General features: G+C 31.0%; 1 protein-coding gene across 1 annotated transcript; it reads right to left on the reverse strand.

Moving 5' to 3' along the window:
- Positions 1 to 210: 210 nt before the first annotated feature.
- On the reverse strand, positions 211 to 11079 carry LOC111698200 (uncharacterized). The gene is made up of 12 exons (XM_023468461.1): positions 10967 to 11079; positions 10706 to 10898; positions 10220 to 10292; positions 9094 to 9253; positions 8189 to 8356; positions 7561 to 7711; positions 6502 to 6640; positions 5040 to 5273; positions 3194 to 3411; positions 2609 to 2671; positions 961 to 1122; positions 211 to 521 (listed from the first exon to the last, which is right to left on the reverse strand). The coding sequence occupies exons 1-12, from the start codon at positions 11077 to 11079 to the stop codon at positions 420 to 422; spliced, it is 1776 nt and encodes a 591-aa protein (XP_023324229.1). The 3' UTR covers positions 211 to 419.
- Between the last annotated feature and the right edge of the window lie 572 nt (positions 11080 to 11651).

The following is an 11651-nucleotide window of genomic DNA, read 5'->3' on the forward strand; positions in this document are numbered from 1 at the left end:
AACAGAATGTAGTTCCCAGCCTTATAGTAACAGAATATAGTTACCAGCCTAATTAGTAACAGAATCTAGTTCCCAGTCTAATAGTAACTGAATGTAGTTCCCAGCCTTATAGTAACAGAGAAGATCCAGTTCTTACCATCAACTAGGCTTCTTCCCAACTCGACTATTATTATTTGCTTTAATGTTAATGATTAAATAATAAAAAACGAGTGGAATTAAATATATATTTTATTTTTAAACATATTTTGTTTTCAGCTTCATAACAACAGAGTTAAGTATTTCTAAAGTAAATGTTGGATAATCCTTTGAAGAAATGACATTAGTTCCACAAATAGAATATTAAGAGATAATGGAAGATGAATAGAAATGAAACTGATAAACTTTAAAATTGAAGAATTTAACAATATATTATGAAAAGTTTAGACCCAGAGAGGTTTAAGATTATGTTCTGCCCAGCACTGTTTAATATCTTGTATCTTGACACAGGTTAATGGTTTACCGTCAACTGTCAACGGAGGAATCTTAACAAAACACAATTGGGATAGATTTTACAAAATGTTAAACTTTTAAGAAAGACTTTATTTATCACATATGACCATAAAGAGTTGACGGGGTAGAAAATGTTCACTTTTATCTAAAAAGTATTAAGATGAAACAAATAATTTATTACTAGAGATAAGCAACGTTTTAAGGTTCATTTTAATCATTCAGGGGTTTTCATCTAAAAGACAAAAAAATTCGTGTTTTCTCTTGAAGTTTTCATTCCTTGCATTCTGCAAAAGATTTACTCCGTTGAAAAAAGTTAACCAAAACAGAGAAAAAAATTTGCACAATATAAAAAAAGAACAATTTAAAAACAATCAAGTTTTTAATAGAATAAATATCTCAATAGAGTCTCTTGAAAGTAAAAGAAAGCTTGAATGTTGAAACTAAGTAAAACATGATGTCTAATATCTATACCTGTGTTATTGGTCCAGCCGGTTTAGCTGAATTCCTCCATCTGGAGAATATTGTGAATATTGTGTAAACAAACCATATGCACATCAAGGGTAGAGATGTGAAGAATATTTGAGCATTGGCTGGTGTAGTAGCATAGTCATCCATAGGGTTCATATACACACCCTAGATCATATATATATATATATATATATATAGTAGTACAGTCATTCATAGGGTTCATATACACACCCTAGATCATATATATAGTAGTATAGTCATCCATAGGGTTCATATACACACCCTAGATCATATATATATAGTAGCATAGTCATCCATAGGGTTCATATACACACCCTTGATCATATATATAGTAGTATAGTCATCCATAGGGTTCATATACACACCCTAGATCATATATACAGTAGTATAGTCATCCATAGGGTTCATATACACACCCTAGATCATATATATATAGTACCATAGTCATCCATAGGGTTCATATATACACACCCTAGATATATATATATATATAGTAGCATAGTCATCCATTGGGTTCATATACACACCCTAGATCATATATATAGTAGCATAGTCATCCATAGGGTTCATTTACACACCCTAGATTATATACAGTAGCATAGTCATCCATAGGGTTCATATAACACCCTAGATATATATATAATAGTATAGTCATCCATTGGGTTCATATACACACCCTAGATATATATAGTAGCATAGTCATCCATAGGGTTCACATACACACCCTAGATCATATATATATAGTAGCATAGTCATCCATAGGGTTCATATACACACCCTAGATATATATATATAGTAGCATAGTCATCCATAGGGTTCATATACACACCCTAGATATATAATATATATATATAGTAGCATAGTCATCCATAGGGCTCATATACATACCCTAGATATATATAGTAGCATAGTCATCCATAGGGTTCATATACACACCCTAGATCATATATATAGTAGCATAGTCATCCATAGGGAAGTAGTATAGTCATCCATAGGGTTCATATACACACCCTAGATCATATATATATAGTAGCATAGTCATCCATAGGGTTCATATACACACCCTAGATAATATATACAGTAGTATAGTCATCCATAGGGTTCATATACACACCCTATATCATATATATATAGTAGCATAGTCATCCATAGGGTTCATATATACACACCCTAGATATATATATATATAATAGCATAGTCATCCATTGGGTTCATATACACACCCTAGATCATATATATAGTAGCATAGTCATCCATAGGGTTCATATACACACCCTAGATATATATGTAGTAGCATATAGTAGCACTGTACAGTAGTTTACCTTGAGCATATAGTAGCTGAGAACACTGTACAGTGTACAGTAGTTTACCTTGAGCATATAGTAGCTGAAAACACTGTACAGTAGTGTATCTTGAGCATATAGTAACTGAGAGCACTGTACAGTGTACAGTAGTTTACCTTGAGCATATAGTAGCTGAGAGCACTGTACAGTAGTTTACCTTGAGCATATAGTAACTGAGAGCACTGTACAGTAGTTTACCTTGAGCATATAGTAGCTGAGAGCACTGTACAGTAGTTTACCTTGAGCATATAGTAGTTGAGAACACTGTACAGTATACAGACGTTTACCTTGAGCATATAGTAGCTGAGAGCACTGTTCTGCATTCCCGTATCTATTCCTATACTGATTATCTGACAGGTACAGTACACCCTTATTTATAAACGAAAGAAAATTGAAAAGGAATCAAATAATCGCCACAAACTCTTTAAATTTTAATTCTCTTATAATATTTGCAACATGATATTGTTGTCTTTTTAAATCTAAACTTCCACAGTTTAATAGTTTAAAATATCAATGGTTTCCATTCTACAACATCAAGCTTATTAGAAAATTACAATTTGTATTTATTAATCATGCAGTTCCTTTAGAAATTAAGAGAACAATAAGCTTTATAACCTTACTTGGGTATAATGGAATTTAGTAATTACTACAATATGTATCTCCTATATAAATATGTATATTCATAAAGGTAAAAGTTTCTTAGAAAATCTAATTTCTCTTCCTATGTAATCCTAGGTTTTGTCAGAACACAGGACCAGAACAGTTTTATCAAATGATTTAAAATATTATAGATACAGCACAGATATAACTACTTATAATAATGAAATAAGTTTGTTGAATGAATTGTTTATGTACTATTGTACTGTACTGTCCTGAGAATGAGTTAAACTACAGAAATGAGCTGTAATGAGAGCAGCCAGTGTACTTCCCACGGATAGAACTCCACAAGCAAAGAAATGTCTCCAGCTGAATATTGTGAAGAAGTATTTATATTGAAAGTAGTATATGAAGAGTGCACCTATTAATCCTACCACCATGATAGGTTTCCTGATTACAGACATTATTTCTCCAAACTTGGTGAACCTAGAACCTAGGCAAGTTAATTATAGATTTCAGACCTGTAATTATAGTTATTTACAAAAATACTACTCAGATAGAATAGATAAATAAGATAGGACAGATAGAATAGGTAAAGAAGATAGGACAGATAGAATAGATAAAGAAGATAGGACAGGTAGAATAGATAAAGAAGATAGGACAGATAGAATAGGTAAAGAAGATAGGACAGATAGAATAGATAAAGAAGATAGGACAGATAGAATAGATAAAGAAGATAGGACAGATAGAATAGGTAAAGAAGATAGGACAGATAGAATAGATAAAGAAGATAGGACAGGTAGAATAGATAAAGAAGATAGGACAGATAGAATAGATAAAGAAGATAGGACAGGTAGAATAGATAAAGAAGATAGGACAGATAGAATAGGTAAAGAACATAGGACAGATAGAATAGGTAAAGAAGATAGGACAGGTAGAATAGGTAAAGAAGATAGGACAGATAGAATAGATAAATAAGATAGGACAGATAGAATAGGTAAAGAAGATAGGACAGATAGAATAGGTAAAGAAGATAGGACAGGTAGAATAGATAAAGAAAATAGGACAGATAGAATAGGTAAAGAAGATAGGACAGATAGAATAGATAAATAAGATAGGACAGATAGAATAGGTAAAGAAGATAGGACAGATAGAATAGATAAAGAAGATAGGACAGGTAGAATAGATAAAGAAGATAGGACAGATATAATAGGTAAAGAAGATAGGACAGATAGAATAGATAAAGAAGATAGGACAGATAGAATAGGTAAAGAAGATAGGACAGATAGAATAGGTAAAGAAGATAGGACAGATAGAATAGGTAAAGAAGATAGGACAGATAGAATAGATAAAGAAGATAGGACAGATAGAATAGGTAAAGAAGATAGGACAGATAGAATAGGTAAAGAAGATAGGACAGATATAATAGATAAAGAAGATAGGACAGGTAGAATAGATAAAGAAGATAGGACAGATAGAATAGGTAAAGAAGATTGGACAGATAGAATAGATAAAGAAGATAGGACAGATAGAATAGATAAAGTAGATAGGACAGATAGAATAGATAAATAAGATAGGACAGGTAGAATAGGTAAAGAAGATAGGACAGTAGAAAAAAGGACATGGTATAGTGTATGTAGACTGGGTAGATCGAGTATTTCTGATATATGGAAGATATGGAAGATATGGAAGATATGGAAGATATGGAACTGGAAGACAGGATAGGCAGATAGAAAATATCTTATAGACCCGGCTCTCTCCCCCCCCTTTTAAATTTTTACATATGGTAAAAGTATTTTAGAAGTCAGACCCATGAGAAAATTAAAAGTCGAAAATGATTTTCCGATGACAACGAACCAGAGTTAATTTGAGAAGATTGTCATCAAGCATATAAATACTATAAAGAATCTGTTTTTAAATACCCATGATACCCCATATTCAAGGAATTAAAAATAAGGAAACACATTTTAAAATTGAGAGTATTATTGAGTTGAACAATTTGAGTCCCAGCAAGATTTGCTTAGATTTCCAAGGTTAGTTTATTATGCGTAACAGTGTAATAGATACAAAATCCGAATTGATAAAGAGAGTGTAGCGTGAATATAAATATTAGAAACTAACCTGCATAAATCCCTATAATTATTGGTAAAATTAGAGCTGCTGAATACTTGAGTATATATGTACCAGGAACCTGGATTGGTTGAAGGTTAGTATCTGTATTAAGGAAACCTCCTAGGCTCATATTCCAGAATATTATAGTAAACGGACTCAATATAGTACTCAGTATCACCAGCAGCACGGAGAGGGAGAGATCCCCACACAATATATGGGAAAAATAGGTTGATGCTGTTGCTCCTAAAATATCAAATATATTGATGCTGTTGCTCCTAAAATATCAAATATATTGATGCTGTTGCTCCTAAAATATCAAATATATTGATGCTGTTGCTCCTAAAATATCAAATATATTGATGCTGTTGCTCCTAAAATATCAAATATATTGATGCTGTTGCTCCTAAAACATCAAATATATTGATGCTGTTGCTCCTAAAATATCAAATATATTGATGCTGTTGCTCCTAAAATTATCAAATATATTGATGATGCTGCTCCTAAAAATATCTAATATATTGATGCTGTTGCTCCTAAAATTATCAAATATATTGATGATGCTGCTCCTAAAAATATTTAATATATTGATGCTGTTGCTCCTAAAATATCAAATATATTGATGCTGTTGCTCCTAAAAATATAAAATATATTGACGCTGTTGCTCCTGAAAATATGAAAAATATTGATGCTGTTGCTCCTGAAATATCGAATATATTGATGCTGTTGCTCCTAAAATTATCAAATATATTGATGATGCTGCTCCTAAAAATATCTAATATATTGATGATGTTGCTCCTAAAAATATCAAATATATTGATGCTGTTGCTCCTAAAATATCAAATATATTGATGTGGTAAAAATTGCTAAGAAATTGATAAAATGGAATTCCTGTAATACGTCCAATCATAAAATAATTTTTGATTGTTTTGTGGAAAAGATATTGAAAATGAATTTCATTGGTAAATTGAAATTAGATGGATTAGAATAAGAAAAATTAGAATTAGAATTGGACAGATTATAATTAGATAGATTAGAGTTAGACAGACTGTAATTGGACAGATTATAATTAGATAGATTAGAATTAGATAGATTAGAATTAGATAGATTATAATTAGATATATGAGACTAAGAAAGATTAGAATTAGATAGATAAAAATTAGATAGATTAGAATTAGATAGATTATAATTAGATAGACTAGAATTAGCTAGATTAGAATAAGAAAGATTATAATTAGATAGATTAGAATAAGATAGATTAGAATTAGCTAGATTCGAATTAGCTAGATTAGAATAAGAAAGATTAGAATTAGATAGATTAGAATAAGATAGATTATAATCAGCTAGATTATAATTAGCTAGATTATAATTAGCTAGATTAGAATAAGATAGACTAGAATTAGATAGATTAGAATTAGCTAGATTAGAATTAGCTAGATTAGAATAAGAAAGATTATAATGTATAGAAGTATACCTGGGGATATACCAAGAAGGAAAAGTCCTATCCTAGTAAGATCTACGATCATATTACACTCTACATCATGTCTAAAGATGAGCTGGCCAAGAGTAAAGGATATTAGTGGAACATAAACTGTCTGGCACAATAATCCAACCTGGACATAATTCATTTCTCTTCTTGATTCTACAGCACAATAATTCAACCTGAACATAATTCATTTCTCTTCTTAATTCTACAGCACAATAATTCAATCTGAACATAATTCATTTCTCTTCTTGATTCTACAGCACAACAATCCAACCTGAACATAATTCATTTCTCTTCTTAATTCTACAGCACAATAATTCAACCTGAACATAATTCATTTCTCTTATTAATTATACAGCACAATAATTCAACCTGAACATAATTCATTTCTCTTCTTGATTCTACAGCACAATAATTCAACCTGAACATAATTCATTTCTCTTCTTTATTCTCCAGCGCAATAATTCAACCTGAACATAATTCATTTCTCTTCTTGATTCTACAGCACAATAATCCAACCTGAACATAATTCATTTCTCTTCTTGATTCTACGGCACAATAATTCAACCTGAACATAATTCATTTATCTTCTTGATTCTACAGCACAATAATCCAACCTGAACATAATTCATTTCTCTTCTTGCTGTAGGCGCAATTTCAATAAGTTGAGGGGCGTGTTGGATTCACAAACAATAGTACACCTTAAACCTTGGACTAATCAAGGATTTCGTTCGAATCCTAAATCAGAGACGCGTGTAGTTGTTGAACCTTGATTTGTAACCTGTTTTATATTTGAAAAATTTTAAGATTTACTTTATTTAGAAATAGCAAAAATTAATATTTTTATTCGAATTTTGTAACACTGCTTTGGACATTTTCGAATTATACATGAGTGTTGAGTTTTACGGCAATCTACAGAAAAATATTCGAGAGCTGTCTGGTCTTGATGATAAGTCAAAGGTTTAAAAGGTACCGTTGTGAATCAGGAATTGCCATCTATGCCTGAAGGTTCACTTGAAATTATGTTTAATAAATGTCTAAAATTACCTTCCAGGCAGTTAAAGATAGAAGAGATGATGCGCAGGTAAGTTGTCTACAGGAGGAAATAATATCCTTATATACTCCTCGAACCTCAGATTCATCTATACCAGTTCCAATCATAAAGTTAGCAAAGCAGAGAGCAAGCAGGGTCATCACTCTAGATAATCATATCATGGGATATATTTCCTTAAATCCAAACATTACAACATACATTATTACAACTTTGTAATCCTTCAGTAAAATCTATTTTTAAAGGGATTGTTTCCTTATATTACGTATTTTCTCAAATAGCTTGAGTTCTATACTGATTCTTTTCGGATTGAAACAGAAAGAAATTGAGTTTATGCCACAAATTAAAATATTTTAATCCCTATATCTTTGCAACCGGATGGTGTAAACCTTTGATATTTCAAATTTAGATTATTTGAGCTCACAGAATTTATAGTTTGAAATATCTAAGGTCTACTACATCGAGTTGCAAAGATATAGAGATTAGAAAATCAGAGTTTGTGGAGGAGACTCAATTCCATTCTGGGCATTCTGGATCTTAGGAACAGCTTTGATTGCATGGTAAGATAGGCCTAATATAATTAAAGATATTGGAAAATATTAAGATTTTTTTAATGAAGATAACCTTGAAAATCCTTTTGCCTCGAGTTCATCTTTAGATAAATTTTCTGACATGAATATCGGAAACTGAACCTCTAAACCTCCAGACTGAGCCTCGAATCCCTGGACATCAGCCTCATGAACTACTGGAGTAAAGGTGAGGTCATCTATCCCAGTTCTAATCATCTCATCTCTTAATAGAAAACTTGATAACGTAGAACAAATGAAGAAAACTTGGCAACATAGAACAAATCAAGAAAACTTGACAACATAGAACAAATCAAGAAAACTTGGCAACATAGAACAAATCAAGAAAACTTGACAACATAGAACAAATCAAGAAAACTTGACGACATAGAACAAATCAAGAAATCTTGACAACATAGAACAAATTAAGAAAACTTGACAACATAGAACAAATCAAGAGAATTTGACAACATAGTACAAATCGAGAAATTTTGACAACATAGAACAAATCAAGAAAACCTGACAACACAGAACAAATCAACAAAACTTGAGAACATAGAGCAAATCAAGAAAACTTGACAACATATAACAAATCAAGAAAACTTGACAACATAGAACAAATCAAGAAAACTTGACAACATAGAACAAATCAAGAAATCTTGACACCATGGAACAAATCAAGAAAACTTGACAACATAGAACAAATCAAGAAAACTTGAAAACAAGAACCAATCAATAGTACTCAGTTTCTAATAATAGAACAAAACGATCTATAAAAAACTGAATACTCTAATTGCTCTACTCAGACGCTACTTTTCTAATCCTGATCGGTTGAGCCGTAGACTACCGTAGGCGTAGTGATATTAATTGGATACAAACAAACAAACACCCAAACAGAAAACAAACAAACAAACAGACAAATCAATTAAAAACATATAATTAATATAAATCTTTAATATTTACGTTGAAATATTTGTCCAGCTCTGTTTTCCAACGATAAGAATATCTGAGTATGTATCAGACAGATCCATAATATTCTGGTATTCATCTACTCCGTACTGTAGCAGGGTACCCTGAGCTTCAAGCTGTAGTATACTGTATCCAGCATTCAATAGTAGAGAACCTACACATTTTATTCATTTATTATACAGTGTATCCGTATATAAAAAGTAGTAATCTCTGTTTGTTTGTTTATATGTCCGATCATAACTCATGAATTCCTGGACCGATTTGCCTCAAAAATTGATAAGAGAACTCGGGAGTACGTCTAGAATGTTCTTGGTATTTATATTCTAAATTGAGTGGATCGACATTTATCAGGAAAAATAGCTAAAACCGTAATTTAAAACCAAGTGCTGGTAAACGGCGGAAGTAAGTATGAGTCCCCTGGCCAACACTGAGGAAAATACGAGGAAAAGAGAAATAACTTAATAATGAGGAAAATAAGAGGAAAAGAGAAATAACCTTAATAATCAGGAAAATACGAGGAAGAGAAATAACTTTAACAATGAGGAAAATACGAGAAAAAGAGAAATAACTTTAACAATCAGGAAAATACGAAAAAAAGAGAAATAACCTTAATAATAAGGAAAATAAAAGGAAAAGAGAAATAACATTATTAATGAGGAAAACGAGAGGAAAAGAGAAATAACCTTTTTATAAGGAAAATACTAGGAAAAGAGAAATAACCTTTATAATGAGGAACATATGAGAAAAAGAGAAATAACTTTAACAATGAGGAAAATACGTGAAAAAGAGAAATAACCTTAGCAATGAGGAAAATACGAGAAAAAGAGAAATAACCTTAATAATAAGGAAAATAAGAGGAAAAGAGAAATAACATTAGTAATGAGGAAAACAAGAGGAAAAGAGAAGTAACCTTTTTATAAGGAAAATACTAGGAAAAGAGAAATAACCTTTATAATGAGGAAAATATGAGAGAAAGAGAAATAACTTTAACAATGAGGAAAATACGAGAAAAAGAGAAATAATCTTTTTATGAGGAAAATAATAAAAGAGAAATGGGTTTTATGTTTATTTTGGAAACTTCATCTAACTTTAGAAAAACTTAATTAATTGCTCATTTTACCTGAAGGGTAGTAATTCTTCTGTCTAATGCATCGTATTCCAAAATTGAAAGAGGTAACTTGAATATTGTAAATCTAAAGTAAAGGAAATAATCTGTATTATTATTCCAAAATAAAAATAAACATTGGGGTATGTTTTCTTATGATGATTAAAATCCGAATTGAAGACTAAAGGAGAAACAAAGAACTTTAAATTCATTATCTTGTCTCTGTAAAATATCAGTTTTATATACGGGGTTTTGTGTTTAATCTATTTATTGATTTGATAGATTGCTGCAAGTATTTACTCTTACAAAGTAATGTTTACTTCTTTAAACTTTGAATTTATATTATATAAAAACGAGTTTGGTTTCAATAAATTTATTTTTAAAATATTCTAAATTAGCAAAAGAACTCGGCGTTGCCCGTGAAATTCAAAACTGGTCAACCACTTGACAGAAAACTAGGGTTTAACTGTATAAGATTTTGAAATGATATTGAAAAAGAACCTGATGAGGAACTGACATATTTAACCATATCGGATCTGAGCTTGGAACACAGGGTGAAATATCGTCTATCTCGACGCAAAGCTTGTAATCGTTCTGAGCTTTATCCTGGTAAATCTGAATTATCGCAACCGGATATCCCTTCTCCCACATTCTGTTATGACAGCTCATGTTGAAGCGTGACAGCTCTCCAATCCTGGAAATTTAGTTTTGATTTCAACTGACTAGATTTCGTCACGAAAAATAGTTTTGATATAAACTTACTTTGTATGGAGACCGGTTATTGGTGAGAAAAAGCAGTCGACAGCATTAATTAGAACACAGTCAACAACTTTAAAATATGAGATAATTAAAAGCAAAATAAGTTTCCCACACATTTTGCGAATTTTACATAACTAATTTCCCGCATTCGTGATGGGAAGTATTAGATTTTAAATTTTATGTACAAGCATTTAAAATGCTAATTCCAAGTTACAAAAATTCAGATTAATGATCAAATTTAAAGTTCTTATCTTATGAAACTGTTAAAAACTGTGGATAAAAATCATTATGATTGAAAAGGAAAGAATATTTTGATCACTGGACATTGTCTTGCACAATGTACGTACATAATCGAAAAACTCTGAAATAGAAAGACGACTTTTATGATAAAATTATAACTTTTAAAAGGCTTATAAGCATGAGACACTGCAATTGTGCAGGTGAAACAGACCCATTTCACTAAATTAGTAATTTGATAAGTTTCTAGAAAAACAAAATCAAAAACAGTTCATCATTGTAATAATGTCGTGTTCCTATTTCATTGTTTTCTGATTATCACTGTAAGACGAGACATCCCGTAAACGATTTTAAGCATTAGTGTCCTAATATGATCAAATTCAAAGGAGACTCTTTTCACTTTTCTGGGATGAAGAACATAAGTTTGATTTTCAAACACCATACAGTTTAC

The sequence above is a fragment of the Eurytemora carolleeae genome, unplaced genomic scaffold (genome assembly GCF_000591075.1).
Source record: "Eurytemora carolleeae unplaced genomic scaffold, Eaff_2.0 scaffold21, whole genome shotgun sequence".
NCBI classification, from domain to species: Eukaryota; Metazoa; Arthropoda; class Copepoda; order Calanoida; family Temoridae; genus Eurytemora; species Eurytemora carolleeae.